Source organism: Larus michahellis, chromosome 9 (assembly GCF_964199755.1).
Source record: "Larus michahellis chromosome 9, bLarMic1.1, whole genome shotgun sequence".
Classification (NCBI taxonomy): Eukaryota; Metazoa; Chordata; class Aves; order Charadriiformes; family Laridae; genus Larus; species Larus michahellis.
This window is the reverse complement of record NC_133904.1, coordinates 45,720,746-45,737,969: the sequence shown is the minus strand read 5'-3', so window position 1 is coordinate 45,737,969 and position 17,224 is coordinate 45,720,746. Positions and strand designations below refer to the sequence as shown.

At 55.0% G+C, this 17,224-nt stretch overlaps 1 protein-coding gene across 11 annotated transcripts; it reads right to left on the bottom strand.

Moving 5' to 3' along the window:
* Positions 1-1,538: 1,538 nt before the first annotated feature.
* RAB9B (RAB9B, member RAS oncogene family) lies at positions 1,539-7,529 on the bottom strand. 11 transcript variants are annotated; one of them, XM_074601290.1, is made up of 5 exons: positions 7,431-7,493; positions 7,076-7,160; positions 6,594-6,641; positions 5,703-5,772; positions 1,539-4,886 (listed from the first exon to the last, which is right to left on the bottom strand). In XM_074601290.1, exon 5 carries the CDS (start codon positions 4,849-4,851, stop codon positions 4,246-4,248), a length of 606 nt encoding a protein of 201 aa, XP_074457391.1. In that variant the 5' UTR covers positions 4,852-4,886; positions 5,703-5,772; positions 6,594-6,641; positions 7,076-7,160; positions 7,431-7,493; the 3' UTR covers positions 1,539-4,245. The 11 variants fall into 11 exon arrangements, with proteins under 11 accessions (XP_074457391.1, XP_074457386.1, XP_074457392.1 ...); XM_074601285.1 differs by having other exon boundaries at positions 7,076-7,511; XM_074601291.1 differs by lacking the exon at positions 7,076-7,160 and having other exon boundaries at positions 7,431-7,501.
* Positions 7,530-17,224: the final 9,695 nt, after the last annotated feature.

The following is a 17,224-nucleotide window of genomic DNA, read 5'->3' as shown; positions in this document are numbered from 1 at the left end:
TCACCTCCCACGTTGTCAGAGCAGGGAATGCTCCTTACCCCAGAGCAGAGCACACCAGCATCCCTAGTGCCAGAGCTGCAACAAACTCCCTGTTAAGAACCGGAGCCTGAAGCGGGCTTCAGAGACTCCCGAAAGGGCATTTTTAGACTCTTTGTATCTTTTGCTCATCTTCAAACTCATGCAAGAACATGCAGTCCCCAGAGATCTCGTTCCCATAAACCTCCGTACAGCTGTACTGCTGTGAGGGGCCAGCCTCCGGAGCAGGGAGGGAGGAGGGAAACACGGTGTGTGAGGAGCCTCGGTCACCCAGAGAGCAACCCCAGAGCATCTGCAGTCACGTGGGGCTCCTCAGCTAGCAATTCCAGAGATTTCTATTTCCTCATCCCACCAAGCAGCTGCATGGCTTTACAGCTGCAATACCTGGCCCAGAGCTGCAAAATCCTCAAGAGGGCTGTGGGACGGAGGGATGGATGGGAAGAGGAGACTCCCCACCACTCCCCCTCCTTTGCAAGCACACAAGGATATGCTGCAGCATATGCTCCACACAGAAGTAGCTCACTTCTTCCTTTGGAGACATTCCTTTGCCTTCCAGGGGGATTCATCCTGTCTCCAGCCCATGCAAAAACCCACGGAGCCCTCCGCTACTGCTTGCGGTGGCCAAGTGAGGAATGAGGGAACAGCCTCACCATCACTCCTGCTTCTGCCCCACATTTTCTTACAAACATCTCACAACAGGGGAGTCAGTGGTTCTGATGGTTTTAGACAGACCCTCGCAGACGTGAGACAGCCTCATTCAACCCCCACGTCTCCTCCAAGGCCGGGACCATCTCCCACCAGGACGCGTTGGCTCTCTGCTTTCAGCTGGGTTTTGAAACAGCTGAAGTAAGACGCTGGAGGCCCCCAGATACTCCAGCCCACATTTAAAAAGCAAGATTTCCAAGGACTTTAAACCCTACGCTGCCTCTGGAAGTGCAGATAGGCAAACAGACGTGGGAGAAAAATAAACTAAAAGGTTCTGCCAACAGAAACAGCAGGCACAGACTCTGCAAACACAGAGAAAGCCTCCCAAAATAAGCAACCATCCTGGCAGGACAGCGGAAGAGAACAGTCCCCGTATGCTGATTTCTGCCTCAGCATCCTATGGAAATCATGCCTGGTTACAGCCCCCTGGAGCCCGAGGGACCGGTTCCAAGATCGCAGGAAGAAATCAAAGGAAAGTACCCGACTTGCTGCTGAGAGCCCAGGCTGGAAATTAAAATGTAGTGACAGAAGGAAGCGATGTGGAATGTTTCTATTGCAAAAGTGTTTTCTGATGCACTCTTGAAAAGAAAAGGCTGGTCACTGGATTCAGCTGGTAAATAAGTTACATTCCTTCAACTCCTGGTCTGGCTAGCTATACTCAGGAATAACCAACCCCTTTGATCCCTTAGCGACTTCCCTCTGACACATTCTATAACCAACCCAATTCCACATCCCTCAGAAGAACAGGAGCCGACTTGAACTTTGATAAACCAAGAAGGCAGCCACTTCCTGAATTCACTTGAATACATCCATGTTTTATTTGCTTAAATAAAGGTAGAATCTCGGTTTTACAATGCCAGTTCTGTAGCAATAGCAACAACCGCAGCAGCATGAGTGGACACAGGGAGGGGATGGCTGTTGGCACTGAACTTTGCAACAAAGAGTTCAAAATCCTGGCTCCTTTGGAAATTGTGCGTATCATTTAAATTAAACAATTTAAATATATTATACTATACTTTTTTAAAATGGATTTTTAAAAACACATAAGCCTAATAAAATAGTTCGTCTGTTTTTGTTTTTTTTTAAAAAAAGTCAACGATCTAATGTCTGTTAGGAATAAAAGATCCTGTGTAACACCCTCTGGCAATACATACCGTCTGCACAGCCTGGGCACAATGAGGCTCTTGAGCTTCAGCTATCAGCATCGACAGGCACCCAGGGTACTGCAAACAGCGTGCTGCACCCGCCCTCTCCCACAGGAGGTACCAGTCCTCGCACAGATCCCATGGGATCCCTCAGCAGCCCCTCTGGCAGCGCACAAGGGTCTGAGCTTGTTCCAGCGCTGGGACCCTGTGCAAATGTGTCTGTTCAGAGATGTAAATCAGAACCACAGGTCACAGTCTGGGATCTCGAAGGAAATAACAAGCAGTGTTAAACTGAAAAAAAATCTAGAGGCCCGGGGACGCCAGCCATTGGTAAATAAACAGTAACAATAACTTTACTATCCTGTAAAAATCTGTTGCACCTACAGAGGCAGAGCCTTCTCCTATACCTCAAGGGAGCTGGTTTTCCAGAGACTGCAAGCACTCCCTATCTATCCCTGCGAATGAGAGTGTTCAGCGCTGTTTAGAAATCCGATCCCTCTAAAGCACTTCGCATTAAAGCTTCAGTCCCTTACACACATGGCTGCCCTGCAGAGAAGGGCAGGATCACCCTGAGTTCCCCCAGAGGAGACTCCCTGCATGCTCAGAGACTGCTTGGCGATGGGGATTAGCTGCCACCAGCCAGCACGAGGGCATGATTGCCCTGCTCCAAAGCACAGCATAAGTCAGGCTGCTTGATTTGAGCTACAAAATTTACCATCCAGTAGCCCATCACAGTGAGGATCACACTCAGCAGCTAGCGGAGACGTACTCAGGGAAGTTCTCCCCATGGCAGGATCCTGTGTGCTTATGGGCAAAATCATAGTTTTGGACAAACACTTGCATGGGAAGTTGCAGGACATGAGGTTATAATGGTAAAGACAGCAGTCAGCAAGCACTCATCTCTGCTACACAGACAGCTTGGGACTAACACCTAGCAGGGGCAGGAGCTGGGATTGGCAAAGCCTGGTGTCCTTTTCTAGAAGGTTCCCTGTCCCCTCTGACCCTACCATTTTGTAGCCACCTTGAACAGAGGTTGAACCAGCGCAGCTCCCTCCCCAGTGGGCTGAACACAGCAGCCACTAACAAAGGCCACTTAAACGAGTGGACATCCTCTACCAGTAAAGTCTGTCATATGAATTACAGATTAAACGTACTGGACTCCCCATTCGGGAATAAGGGCCAGGACAATGGCATGAATTAGCTGTGCTCAGCAGCACCGCACCTGACACAGCAGGTAATAAAGTGAATGGTTCTATGATGCAGCATCCAGATGGGAACATCTGTGCTAAAGCAACTGAAGATGCTGATCTGCCAGCTAACGAAGCACAGTGGTCACCGGCCCTGCACACCCAGTGAGTGGATTTAACAGCTGACCACTGTTAATGGTCATGACTCCCCCAGCCACCTGCACACCTAGGAGACATTCCACCCACCTACCATCTGGTCTGCTAGAGAACGTCATCTGGACATGTGACAGAAACCAGCTGAAGTTTCACACTCCAGACCTCCTGAGTAACTCTAAACCCTTTGACATGACATCGTGAGCGTCCATATTGGTATTTTTCATCCAGGGCTTCAAGGTACAAGAAGCAAAATCCAGTGTTGAGCCTCCAGAAGAGACAAGGAAACATATATTAAACAAGCAGCAGACAGTCTCTCCACAAAATAACACTCACAGAAGACAAAGTTAGAGGTCAGGGAAAGCAGACCAGAAATAGGCAGCTACGGAGAGGTGATGCTGCCACAGGTCCATCTCTCCTTCATACGTTGCTTCATATCAGAGCTCTAACAATTCTCAGCACAATTCAGTCTCAGGACAGAATGCACTTATCCCAAACCACAGATACACACATCTCAGCCACACTAGTATTTGGCATTCTCGCAGTCGCGTGCGCTAGAGTCTCCACAACAGGTTTCGTTCAGTATGCTGAGCAGACTTTCCTTTGGCAGTAAGGTCATGAGTTTAGTGGGTCTAATATTTTTTTGAGTTCAGGACTAAAATACTTCAAAGAGTGTCTAGAGCGCTCTCAGCTTTGTTCCACAGGCAGTTCTTGGTACAGATCAGGTCACCAGTGTCTTTAGTGAATCTAAAGGACTTTAACCCAGTCCTTTAAACCTGCTAAAACAGGCAGAGATGGAAGCAGGACTACGCTCACGTGCTTTTTAACAGCTTCCTCCTGCAGATACATGCTCTGTGTCTGAAAACTCCAGCCAGAATTCAGATGGTGAGGCTGCAACTCCGCAGGGGCAAACCACCTAGTGTCCTTGTGGCCACTCTCCTCAGAGTGCCCCAGAGCTGCCCACGCTTATTCTAATCCAGCCACTGGCTCGAGCGAGGTTCCCGAAGCAGCAGTCACTCTTAACAGCAGGAAGACCCCGATTTGGAGCTGGAGTGCAGGTCAATGGTGTGGCCCAGCATGCAGTGCTCTAGCTGCTCCTCCACCGCCAGCACCTGTCGCACAGCCTCCTCAAAGGCTACTGCCACGTTGGTGTCATCCTTGGCACTAGTCTCCAGGTATGGATAGTTACCGTTTTCCATGCACCAGGCCTGGGCCTCCTCTGTGCTCACTTGTCTCTCAAGTTTGTCTATCTTGTTGCCCAGGACTACAAATGGGAAGTGTTCAGGGTCCTTCACGTCAGCATAATAGACAAACTCCTTCTGCCAATTACTGAGGTTCTCGAAGCTCTGCCGGTCGTCCACACTGAAGGTCAGCAGGCAGCAGTCTGCTCCCCTGTAAAAGGGGGTTCGCAGGCTCTTGAATCTCTCCTGCCCCGCAGTGTCCCAAATCTGGAGGGTCACAAAACGTCCATCCACCTCCAGGTCCCGGTTTAAGAACTCCACACCAATCGTGTGGAAAGCCTGTGAGTCAAACTTGTTGGTGACATACCGGTTCATGAGGGAACTTTTCCCAACTCCACCATCCCCAAGGAGAATGACTTTTAAGAGCAAGGACTTCCCACTCATTGCAGCAGGACGGAGGGACGCAGTACCAAGGCAATCTGCAGGGTTCAGAAAAAGTACAAAATAGCTATTTGACTCATGGATTCTGCAGAAAGTTCCACACGAAAGAACAGAACATGGTATTTCCATCCCCATTTCTGAACAAGTTTTGCATATAGGAGGTAATCTCTCTTATTAGGGAGATTAGAGCTGGGAATTGGACAATCTTTCAGACACATAAGTCCTCCATCAAGTCACCACTGTAAGCACAAGGTGAGAACAATTGTTTAGTAACAATTATACTACTTTTGGTGAAAACTCTGTATCTGAAAGCTTGTCTAGTTTTTCCAAACATACCATTGCTACTTAAACACCTCTTCTGGCCTGTGTCCTCAGGCGATCACAGAAACCGCCAAATCACCAGGCCTTCCTTTCCACCGTACAATCACTAGCTAACTAATTTCTCCTATCTGACTTGCTCTACTGGAAGGATGCAAAAGATGTACAAGCCTAACATCAATACAAGTCATCTGGAAAACCAGTCCTTAATCACCCCAAGAACGCTGACTCACCTTACAAGTGGCACAGCGCTTGTTTTCTGTGCATGATCTCTACAGCTCAGAAGGGGTTTCCCAGGAACAGAGATCCAGCTTACCTGCTGCTCTTTTCTGGCAATGCTTTTCGCAGGCCAGTTTGCTAGGGCACAGGTGCAAGTTCATATTGCAACAACCCCGACACCATAGGCTCTGTAGTCAGCAGTCACAAGAGAAAGGCCAAGTGCCAACCAGTCCTCCCTCTCCCAGGGACCTTCTGGAAGCAAAGGTAAAGGCCTGACACAGAACAAGAGCTTTGTTTGGCTGCTGTCCGTACTGTACCTGCTCTAGAAATACAGCGCTTCTGTCTCCAGGACTGTCCAGGGAACACCTTCTTCCAGCATAACAGTCACTAAAAACCAAACATCAGTCAGCAATGGTTGCCAGAGCTACACTCAGCGCACTGCCTTTCAATCTGTAATGTTGACTCTGACTGGAAGAACAGCAGAGCTCCAGGAAGCTGAAAGTGCAGTACTGATGGCTGGAGTAAAACAGGCAAGAACAACGCGCTGAGGACAGTTTCCCTTGCCCTAAGTTAAAACGGAACACAGCCCATTTCTGACCAGGGCAGAGCCAGTACATTATGGATGCTAGAGACAAAGTAAGAAAAGAGTAAATTGAAGGAGCTCTGGCATGAGTGTACACGCTGTGTAACCTGTGTCTCCTCTCATTCCAGGGGATGTCGACAGCTTTGATCTGCTTGGCCTGCCTACCTACACACACACTGGAATCTGATCTGAGGATCAAAGACGTACCTGAATCTTCTAACCAGAAGAGTAAGCCAGCTGGCAAGAGCCTGGTATGAAAAGAGATGGGATCTGGCTTGCTTACACCTGCTACCAACATTCCTGGGAAGGGTGTGGACATGCTTAGTGATGACACCAGCAGACCAACCTCCAACCAACCCAAACAGCAGCATTCAACACTGCTCAGATCAGCACTCCCATTCCTTCCAGGCCAGAAAACCACTTTCTGCATTAATCACAGGGGGGCCCTGTTCAACTTTGTTTCTGCTTTTTCTGCAGCTCCTTCAACCAGTGCTTACCACAAAGCCAAAATCAGAAACTTCTGCTTCTAGCTTGTTTCTGCAGAAAGTGCAGAAACTAACTAAAGGCTCACCAATTTCACTTCCCCTGCACAGAAACACCCCAAATCAAGCACAGCTGAACTAACCTGATGGTCCATGGGACATCTGAGAAGCATCTGTGCAACCCTGTGGTTCTAAAGTAAAGAGCAAAATGCAAATGTCACAAGAGACAAACAGGAATTGCAACATAGCTCCCTGGGGCTGATAGCTTTGGGAAACTCTCCCCCCCCCCGCCCCGAGCAGGTGAGCTGCTCAAAATCCTTGCTCTTCCTTTTCCAAACCCTTGCTCTTCCTTTTCCAAACCCTCGCTGAGGAAGAGGGTTAAGATGGCCCCTGTCCCCAAAGCCCTCCCTGACACACACCATCAGCCCTGACAAGAGTTTCCGTTTAGAAATGGTTCGCTGGCAAGTAACTAGCAGACGTTTTAAAAATGACTAATGGGTTATGCTAGGCTACTCCAGAGCCTGGCAGGTCAGCAGACTACTGACAGACAGACATGATACGGCCACGACACCGATGGGCACGCTGCCACCCATCACACCAGCGTTCGCTTGCAACCTGCGCTCACCGATTAGCCCTTGGCGAGCTATTTCGGAGGCAAACCTCGACTCGCAGCAGGACGGAACCCCCTCACGCAGCACGCCAGCACCTGCCTGCAGGGAAAAACAGCGGGGTGCGAAAGACTCTGCTCCCCAGGCCCTGGGGATCCCTCCGGCGGACCCCTACCTGGCCGCCTGGCCCTCGCCCGACCCGCAGGCCGCAGCGGCCGAGGAGAGGCGCAGGAAGGGGCGGGGGGGGACGCGGTGGAGGAGCTGCAGCCGGCGACGGCGTGCCGGGGTGCTTGCCAGGGGCAAGGGGTGGCCCCGGTGGGCGGGGGGTGTCCAGGGGCCGGGGGAAATGGCGGTGGGCCCGCCCGCCCTTACCTCCCTCGGCGCCGCCACCACCGCCCACCTGACCCGCCGCCCGCAGGTGCCGCCGCGTCCCGCGCCTGCGCAGCGCACGCGCCCGCCCGACGGCGGCCGCGCGAGGCGGCGGGGCGGGGCGGGGCCAGGTCAGGCATCGCCCCGCCCACCCGCGGGGGGACGTCCCGGCCCCGGCGCCGCCGTCACCCGTGTCCCCTCCTGCCGCCCGAGCGTCACCCCGCTCCGCACCGCCCCGCTCCCTCCCGTCGCTCCCCTCACACCCGTACCCTCCTGTCCCCATACCGCCCTCCTCAGTTCCCTCCTGTCCCCTCACAGTCTCCTCTTGTCCCCTCACTGCCCACCTCACTGTCCCCTCACGGTCCCTTCCTGTCCCCTTACTGCCCTCCTCAGTTCCCTCCTGTCCCCTCACAGTCCCCTCTTGTCCCCTCACTGCCCACCTCACTGTCCCCTCACGGTCCCTTCCTGTCCCCTTACTGCCCTCCTCAGTCCTCTCCTGTCCCCTCACAGTTCCTTCTTGTCCCCTTCCTGTTCCCTCACTGCCCTCCTCACAGTCCCCTCCTGTCCCCTCACAGTACCCTCTTGTCCCCTCACTGCCCACCTCACAGTCTTCTCCTGTCCCCTCACAGTCCCTTCCTGTCCCCTCACTGCCCTCCTCAGTCTCCTCCTGTCCCCTCAGTCCCTTCCTGTCCCCTCCTGTTCCCTCACTGCCCTCCTCAGTCCCCTCCCGTCCCCTCAGTCCCTTCCTGTGCCCTCCTGTCCCCTCACTGCCCTCCCCAGTCCCCTCCTGTTCCCTTCTGTCCCGTCACTGCCCTCCCCACAGCCCCCTCCCATCCCCTTTTTGTCACTTCATTCCCCGCTGTCCCCACACCGTCACCCCACTGCTGTGAGGGCAGGGGCAGTGGGACGCCCGCCCCGCGTCAGGCGAGCAGGACCAGGGGGTGTCCGGTCGCAGCGCTGGGGCCTCCATGGAGCCTGTGTGAGGCCATGGCACCCTTGCCACAAAAAGCCCCTTACTTGTCTGCAGAACACAGTCCCCTACGCATTGGCACCGCAGGACAGTGGTGGCTGTCCCCAGCCCCGCAGCTGCTGCGCATGAGGGATGGACAGAAATAAATTAGCAAATTCCCCAAATGGCTTCTCCCTGGTTCCCCATTTAGCGCTGAGGGAGGCAAATGGCTGGCAGCTGCCCGAAGGTGGGCGGCTCCCCCCACCCTCACCGTCACCCGTGGGAGAATGTCTTAAAGAAGGGGGTTTCTGGGGAAGAGCAGCAAATGCAAACATTTCAGATGGTTGAAAGGAAAAATAGTGGTGAGGTCATCCCAGCCTGGGGCAGGCAGCGAGGGGAGGGGACCAGACCCCAGGGTGGCTGCAGGGGGGTTTTGGGGAGCAGGAGCCACCTGCCCCCCCAGGCGTTGTCAGCTCTTCTTCCCACCAGAGCCTCGTGCCCACCCAGACACAGCTCCAAAAATTGGGGACACCTCTCGCTGGGGGCTGCAGGAAGCCTTGGGCACCATCCCTAGGGGGACAACAGCGGGGACCCCTCGCATGGAGACCCAGGGCTTTCTGGCCGCCCCAGGGCTGAGCGGGTGCCATGAAAGTGCCTCAATTCCCTCCTCCTCCCCCCATGGAAAAACATGAGATGGGAGGAGGATTTAAATTAAGCCAGGGATTATAGTAATACCAGCCTCGGTGATCTGTCGGAGGAGACGGGGAACAAGGGAAGCGGAGGGGGGTGCGGAGGGGGCGGCGGGGCGAGGGCACAGAGTGCTGGCATCCTGGGACCGGGGGAGCCCAGGGAATATAAGGGTGCTCCTTGGGCGTTCACTTGGGGCACCCATGTATGTGCTAGGGTGCTGCTGGTACTGGCGGCAGACCCAGTCCCACCACTGACCGGGGCTCGCTCTGAACCTGTCCGGGGCCCCGTGCCAGCCCTGCCAAGAGCCGCCAGAGCAAGCCTCCAAGCACGGCACACCTCCCCCTTTGCCCGGCAGCCGTTTAATCCCATTATTCGTCATTACTTATTTATTAGAGATCTAATTTAGCGTGTAGGAACACCAAGGCCAGGAGGGGCGAGACACCTCCTGAGCGAGATAGAACCACCAGGAGAGATCCTGCGAAGGCAAGAGGTGCTCAGCAGCAGCGCCGTGCCGTGCCCTGATGCCCTGGACCACCTCTGGTAGGGCTGGCAAACACCAAAGCCTCAGGAGATGCTACTTGCAGGGCTTAGGGAGGGCAACATGTCCCAAGGACACCACAGGGCAGGTGGCCACAGCTGACCGTGCCGGTGCTCAAGGGGCCCTCAGGTTGCCCTGGGCTGAGCCACGGGCACCGGGAGCCGTTGGAAGGTGACCTGCTCGTCGGAGCAGGGATGCGCCTGGGCAGGTTTGGCTCCTGGTGGCTGTGCAGCTTGGCTGCCTCCCCAGGCTGGGTGACAACCTGTCTGGCATCCGTAGTGGGCTGACTTTGGCTGGAGGCCTGGTGCACACCAAGTCGCTCTATCACTCCCCTGCTCACCGTGATGCAGGGAGGAGAAAATAAGATGGAAAAAAACCCCTTGTGGGTCAAGATAAAGGCAGTTTAATAAAGTAAAAGCAAAGGTCATGCACAGAAGTAAAGGAAAACAAGATTTATTCTCTACTTCCCATCAGGAGGTGATGTCCAGCCACTTCCCGGGAAGTAGGGCTTCAATACGCGTAGCTATTGCCCCAGAAGATATATGTCAAGATAATGAATGCCCCCTGGGCTCCTCCTCCTTTCTCTTAGCTTTAATTGCGGAGCAGATGTCATTCAGTATGGAATATCCCTTTGGTCAGTTTGGGTCAGCTGTCCTGGCTCTTTCCCCTCCCAAGATCTTGCCCACCCCCAGCCTACTGGCTTTTGGGAGTGAGGACGGGAATGTTGGAGAGACAGCGCTGTGCACCATGCAGCAGTAGCCAAAGCACTGGCGTGTTATCAACACCTTTCTGTCTACCAAAACAAAGCCCAGCACCATGAGGGCTGCTAGGGGCAAAATTAACTCCATCTCAGACAAACCCAGTACCATCTCCACCCCTTATTCCATAGCCTTTGCATAATACTCAGGTTCCACATAATTAAATACATATATATCTTCTAACCATCCCATTGTATTTAATTCTCATTACTGAAATCCTTTCTTACCAACACCTACAGCTTATACTACATACTTAAACCATCTTTAAACCCAACATACAGATGTATACATTCTCATTAACTACTCTCCCCTGTCCTTTAACAGATATATATTATTCTCCCGTTCCATGGGCTTCCTCCACTCCTCCAAATGTCCATAAGAACAGCCTGTGACTTGGGCCCCATCTGTCAGGATGGGTGCTCAGGCCAGGAGAAGCAGTAGGCTCAATTGTTGGGCACCAACACTAGCTTGGTTTGGGTCATCGTTGCACTCATCTGGTTCCTTGCAAAACTCAGTCTTTGTCAGTTCAGGTCATTCCTGCTACATCACTTCCTAGAGCATACAACTCGTATCACAGATTATTTTTCCCCCAAGGTTAAATCTCTTTGAGGCACACACCGGGTGTGTCCCCATCCTTCTGCATTACCCACCAAGAAAACCCAGCTCTCTACCTCTTCATTGTTCTGATGTTTTTCAGTGGCACAGATTTTGGACATGTGAGCATCTACATGATGTACCTTTAGAGAGATGTTTTCTACCCAGGCAGCCATGTCCTGCCACAGTGCAGCAGCCCAGATGAATTTGGCCCTGCCCTGCCTATTGGTCTTCTTCCACTACTGTAGCCACCTCCACAGAGCATTAGCCACCATCCAGGAGTCAGTATAGAGATAGAGTACTGGCCACTTTTCTCCCTCAGCAATCTCTAGCACTAGTTGGATGGCTTTCACTTCTACAAACTGACTTGACTCACCTTCTCCCTCAATGGCTTCAATGACTTGTCGTGTGGGACTCTCCACAGCAGTTTTCCACTTCCGATGGTTTCCTACAACAGGACAGAATCCATCCATAAACAAAGCATGACACCTTTGATTTTCTCATAGCTCATTATATGGTAGTGCCTCTTGGGCTTGAGCCACCTCCTCAGGCAATGCTGCAAAATCTCTGCCTTTTGGCCAGTCCGTGATATCTTTCAGGGTTCTTGGGTGGTTGGGTTTCCCCAGTCGAGCTTGTTGCATGATCAACGCAATGTTACTCCATGTAGCGTTGGTTGCATGATGTGTAGGGGGGATGTTTCCTTTGAACATCCTGTGTAGCACGGGTAATCGCGGTGCGAAGAGGAGATATACTTCTGTACCAACAACTTCTGAAGCAGTTCAAACCCCATCATACGCTGCTAGAATTTCTTTTTCAGTTGGGGTGCAGTATCCTTGATACCCGTGACCTTGGGTTTCTCCTGATGTTTTCTGCCAGAGGCTCCAGGTGACACCATGCTCCCCAGCCACAGTGTAGAGTACATTTTGCATAGTTGGTTCTGTCTGGTCAGGCCCAAGAGCTACCGCACAGTCTTCTGACAGTAGTGAACTGTGTCTCGGTAGGGATGGGCCAGGTCCCAGTACGATGCTGGAAGCTGCTGGTTTCCACTGGGACAGGCAAGGCACCCTTCTATCAGGTGGCACGTCAGTTTGCCAGGGTTAATCGGCTGTTCAGGTATGAAGTCCCAGGTGATGGGAGGTGATAACCACTCTAGGAACCTGCCCAAATCCTTCCACTCACCCCATCGCCCAGGGACAAGCTGCCTCAGGGCACATTTCACTATTGCCTCACCCAAAAGTTGTCTTCTCTTACATGAGGAAGACACCAGATTCCTCAAACCCCGTAATATGCCAGGAGTGTTAATTAGTAGTATTAAACAACTCACATAAGGGTAAGAAAGGACCTCGGGACAACAATAAAACCAACCACATCAGTTCTGGGTAGGAAGAGGGACATGTATTCCCTCATCCTCTCCACAAGGTAGCTCCTCCAGCGCAGCAAGGCCACCAATGCCAGGGCAAGCATGGAGACATTATTTGTGCTAATGTCTTCCCAAGCTCAGCAGAATAAGCAGTGCAGCCAAGAAACTCCATGGCCCGCACAGAACCTCACTATTTACTAACTACTAGAGCTATAGCACGATTAATACAAAATTGCCCTTGTCTCATGCCCCACGTTGGGTGCCAAAAATGTCTGTGGTGGGTTGACCCTGGCTGCAGGTCAGGTGCCCACCAAGCCGCTCTATCCCTCCCCTGCTCAGCATGATGTGGGAGGGGAGAAAATAAGATGGAAAAAAAAAACTTGTGGGTCAAGATAAAGGCAGTTTAATAAAGTAAAAGCAAAGGTCATGCACAGAAGTAAAGGAAAACAAAAGATTTATTCTCTACTTCCCATCAGCAGGTGATGTCCAGCCACTTCCCAGGAAGTAGGGCTTCAATACGCGTAGCGATTGCCCCAGAAGATATATGTCAAGATAATGAATGCCCCCTGGGCTCCTCCTCCTTTCTCTTAGCTTTAATTGCGGAGCAGATGTCATTCGGTATGGAATATCCCTTTGGTCAGTTTGGGTCAGCTGTCCTGGCTCTGTCCCCTCCCAAGATCTTGCCCACTCCCAGCCTACTGGTGCGGGGAGATGTTGGAGAGACAGCTCTGATGCTGTGGAGCACTGCTCAGCAGTAGCCAAAGCACTGGCGTGTTCTGTCTACCAAAACAAAGCCCAGCACCATGAGGGCTGCTAGGGGCAAAATTAACTCCATCTCAGCCAAACCCAATGCAGCATCTTGGAGAAAAATATCTTTTATGAGTGAAAGAAAACCTCCGAGGAGACTAACCATGGCATGATGGGTTGCAAACAGCATCACAGCCACTGCCCCACAGCTCTGCCACCCTGGTGCGGTGACACAGCCTGATGGCACAACCCGGCATATCTTGCTTGGCCATGCAGCGGGGAGAGGAGTCTGGACCCTCTCCTGAGGAGGTCTGGCAGGGACAAGGGGAGAACTAACTAGGAGGCGAGCTGCAGAAGTGGGGGTTCCTGCTGAGCCCCCGGGAGAGAGGAGCGGGAGGGAGGCAGTGGGGAGCTGCTGGGAGGGCTGGTGCTTCCCACTGTGCCTGGGAACCCGAGCCCTGGGCTCAAGGGCGAAGGAGGAACGGGCTTATCTCGGCATGACCTCACGCTTGCGGGGAGCCTGTGGAGAGCCGGCATCGGCCCAGCGCTGCAGGCAGGACAGAAGCTTGCCCTGGGCACTGCCACCGGTTGCTGCTGGAGATGGGGACACTGCCCAGGAGCCATGTGCTGGGCAAGGAGTGTCAGGGCAGCGGGGACAGCACCAGGGCAGGGACTCTGCAGGGCGCTGGGCTCCTGGACCATGAGAGGTTTTACTCCCCGGGGCTCCCCTGCATCCCTACGGAGAGGCTGCAACACACGTGCCCGCTGCCTGGCTCTCACTCCTGGCTCTGGGTGTTACGGCAACACAGGGAAGCCGGTGCCAAGGTAAGGAGCCCTGATACAGCCTCATCCCTGCTGCCAGCCCGTGGCCACGTGAAGCGCTGTCAGCTCGTGCCCCGATGAACTCATCACACGTCCTGCGCTGCAGCTGGGGCTTGGGCGTCTTCCTTTGTTCCACCCCAGTGCCCAGCCAGCTCTGCAGCTGCTTCTCCAAGGCCTGTATAGAATCATAGAATGGTTTGGGTTGGAAGGGACCTTAAAGATCATCTTGTTCCAGCCCCCTGCCCTGGGCAGGGACACCTCCCACTAGACCAGGCTGCTCACAGCCTCATCCAGCCTGGCCTTGAACACCTCCAGGGATGGGCCATCCCCAACTTCTCTGTACCCGGCGGCACCTCCAGCCTGTGGTATCTGCTCTGAAACATCCCCCAGCACTTGTCCCCCTCTGAACAGCCCTGCCACCCCCAGCCTTGGCCACCCCCATTTCCCTCAAACCCATGGCTCTGAGCTGCCAGGCACCCTGCCACTCATTTCTCCCCCCAGGACCAACATAGCCGGGGCAAAGCTGAGGAAGGGCCCCCCCCCAACCTGCCTCTCTACCCCACACAGCTCAAGCTGCCCAAAGAAGTGCCCTGTGCGGTTTTTGTGAGCTGGGCTGAGGCCTTGCAAACTCGACACTCGCCAGCCACCACACAGGCAACAGTAGCTCAGGGGGTGTAGCAGCATCCCCGAAGAGGGTCATCCACAGCGGCAAGATCACATAGCCGGTGACATGCTGGAGATGGAGTGGCTGCCGACACTGCAGGGGAATTGGGACTGGGAGCTGCTTCCTCACCGTCTCCTCCCCGCCGTGGCACTGGAGTGCCGGAGGTGCTGTCGGAGCCTTCCCTGTGAAAGCTGCGGCCCCATGAGGTCCCTCCTGGCTGAGCTGGGAGTGGTGTGGGAGAGGCGGCGGGGAGAGGAACATGCCCGGGCTGCCGAGCCGCCTCTCTGAGACACAACACTGCAAGCGGGGGCTTGTCCCAGCTCCGCCACAGCCCCGGGGCTGGCAGCGGCCGAGCTGCGTGCCACCGCCACGACCTCACCTCCTCGCCCATCCCCACCTCATCCCCGCGGCCCTTTTGGCCCTTTATCAGTGACATATTGGGTGACAGGGTGGCAGAGCAGGTAGCACCGTGGGAGGAAACACCAGCCATAATTTTACCCTGCTGTAGGTGTGCAGGTGGTCGGGGCTTTGGGAGGCAGCATGAAGCGTCTGTTGCAACACGCTTATCCGCTGCCAATGGCTCCTGCGCTGGTTCCTGGAAAGCCACGGAGGCGGCTGGCAGGCGCCTGGCAGGGGGGAGCTTGGTCCCTGCTGCAGCGGGCTCCGCTCGGGAACTCACGGCAAAGGCACATGGTGGCAGAGCTGGCTTTGTGGCGGCAGGGATGGAGGAGGGGGACATGGCATCTCGGCTGCCTCTTGGCAAGGAAAATGCCTGAGCAGAGGGTTGAAGGGAAGCTGCTCCTGCCCCTGCTTTGGAGATGCCTCTGCCCTGCACGCAGGTGATTTTGGGTGATGCGGCAAAGGGCCGTATTCCCGTGCTGACCCCTGGCTCGTAGCCTGCACCGCACCCTCCGTGCCCAGCTCGTGCCCTGCACCGCACTCTCCGCACCCAGCCTGGCCCCGGTTCCCCGTGGGCAGCGGGACATTCCCCCACAGACTCATCCAGGCAGGTTTGGAGCTGTGACACCACACGGTGCCACCAGCACCGGCGGTGGGACACCCAGGCTTGGGGACAGCAGTGTCCCTAGGGAGAGGACACCGACCTCTGCCTTGCCCGAACAAAGCGAGGTGACATCGCTTCATGGGTGACACCCACCACGGAAAGGCTTTGGGTTTGGTTTTCCTCCCCTTGAGGTTTCCTCACATCACGCAGTCGATGATAGCGGTCTGGGGCACCCCTGGCGCCTCTGCTGCCACCACTGCCATGGGTTTGAGCCCCCACCTCATCTCCCCCCAGCTCCCCGGGGTGCCGTACCCCAGCTGCTGCCTGAGGAGAGGAATAAATCATGGAGTGGGGGCTACTCACTGGGAGCAGGGGAACAAAATGGCTTTTCATGCCATAATCCTTTGTAATAAAGCACCAGGGGGAAGAAAGACGATAAACAATGTCTCCTGTGTGAGCCAGCTGCTTCCTAAAATAAAGTGCTCCTCTCCACCATCAGCTGCCCCGGCTCGGGCACAAGTGCGGGCGCTGCCGCAGGACACCGGAGCCGTGTCCCCTGCGGGACCACATGCTCCTGCAGCTCCCGGCACAGCCCCGCGGGAATCTGCAGAATGCAACTCGGGGCAGGGAGGGGGGACGGGGACACCAGAAACAAGCAATTAATTCTGGCCGCTCTGGGGAGGGGGCTGTGAGCCAGCGAAGGGCTGGGCACCCCCAGGCGCCAGCAGCACGCGTGCCGCTGGGCGAAGGCATGCGGCGAAGCTGCTCCCACCTGCGCCCCTGCGCCAGCAGCCACCCGAGAGAACGCGGGAAGCTCAGTGCAGGAACTCCCCGGTTTTATTCGCAGCTGGGTGCTGCCTGGTCCTCGCCGGGGCTCTGGAGGAGAGGGCAGGGAGCTCTGAGCGCTCCTGGTTCATCGTGAGTAGGGCTGAGCCCTCGCTGGCAGGGGATGAGTAAGCTCCTGCTGGTAAACCTGGCCTCCCGGGCATTATTTGGGAAGCAGCAATAACTTCTCTACTGCTGGGGAAGGCGTTGGGGTGCGCTGAGGGTGGCAGCCCGGCTCTGCTGGCCACCGCACAGCCCGCGGGCGAATGTGGCTGTGCGGGTGTCCAGAGGCGCCCGGCTCGCTGTGACGGTGCCTTTGCACCCACTGGTCAGGGAGAGCGGTTTTCCTGCCCCACGGCCACAGGGGGTGTCCGGCACAGCGCTGCTCCCCGCCACAGGATGGGGACAGTTTGTCTGTTAATCCTCCCCCTGTGTCACTGGGCGTCCCCAGGGGACGGTCTGACCTACAGCAGCACACCGCACACACTCTCCCACCCCGTGGTGGCCTCCCATCAGCTCCATTCCCAGAGGACCATGGTCACCAGCTCGCACAACACTTTCGTTTCCCTGTTACTGCTCGGTCTCTTCTGCTTTCCCCTGTTACAGCCAAAAATGTAACTATCCCCGTGCACGCACGCACGCACGCGTCCTCCCCAACAACTCCTAGCAGAGGTTTTCCCCGGCAGATCGTGCTTGCTGCCCCCTCGCCTCCCCTCTCCGCCACTGCCACCCTGGGGTTTGGGCTCTGCGCTTGGCAGTGTGTCCACCCAGGCAGGGGAGACCTGGCAGGGAAAGGCTGACCCAAGTGCCACTGAGGTGGTGACATGTTTTTCCCCGGGGGATGTGG

Excerpts from the sequence above, each read along its gene's own strand:
- RAB9B (XM_074601282.1), bottom strand. The coding sequence starts at position 6,696 with ATGTTGCAATTCCTGTTTGTCTCTTGTGACATTTGCATTTTGCTCTTT. Across the intron at positions 4,887-6,593 it reads GATGTCCCATGGACCATCAG|ATTGCCTTGGTACTGCGTCC; the intron begins GTTAGTTCAGCT and ends TGAACCCTGCAG.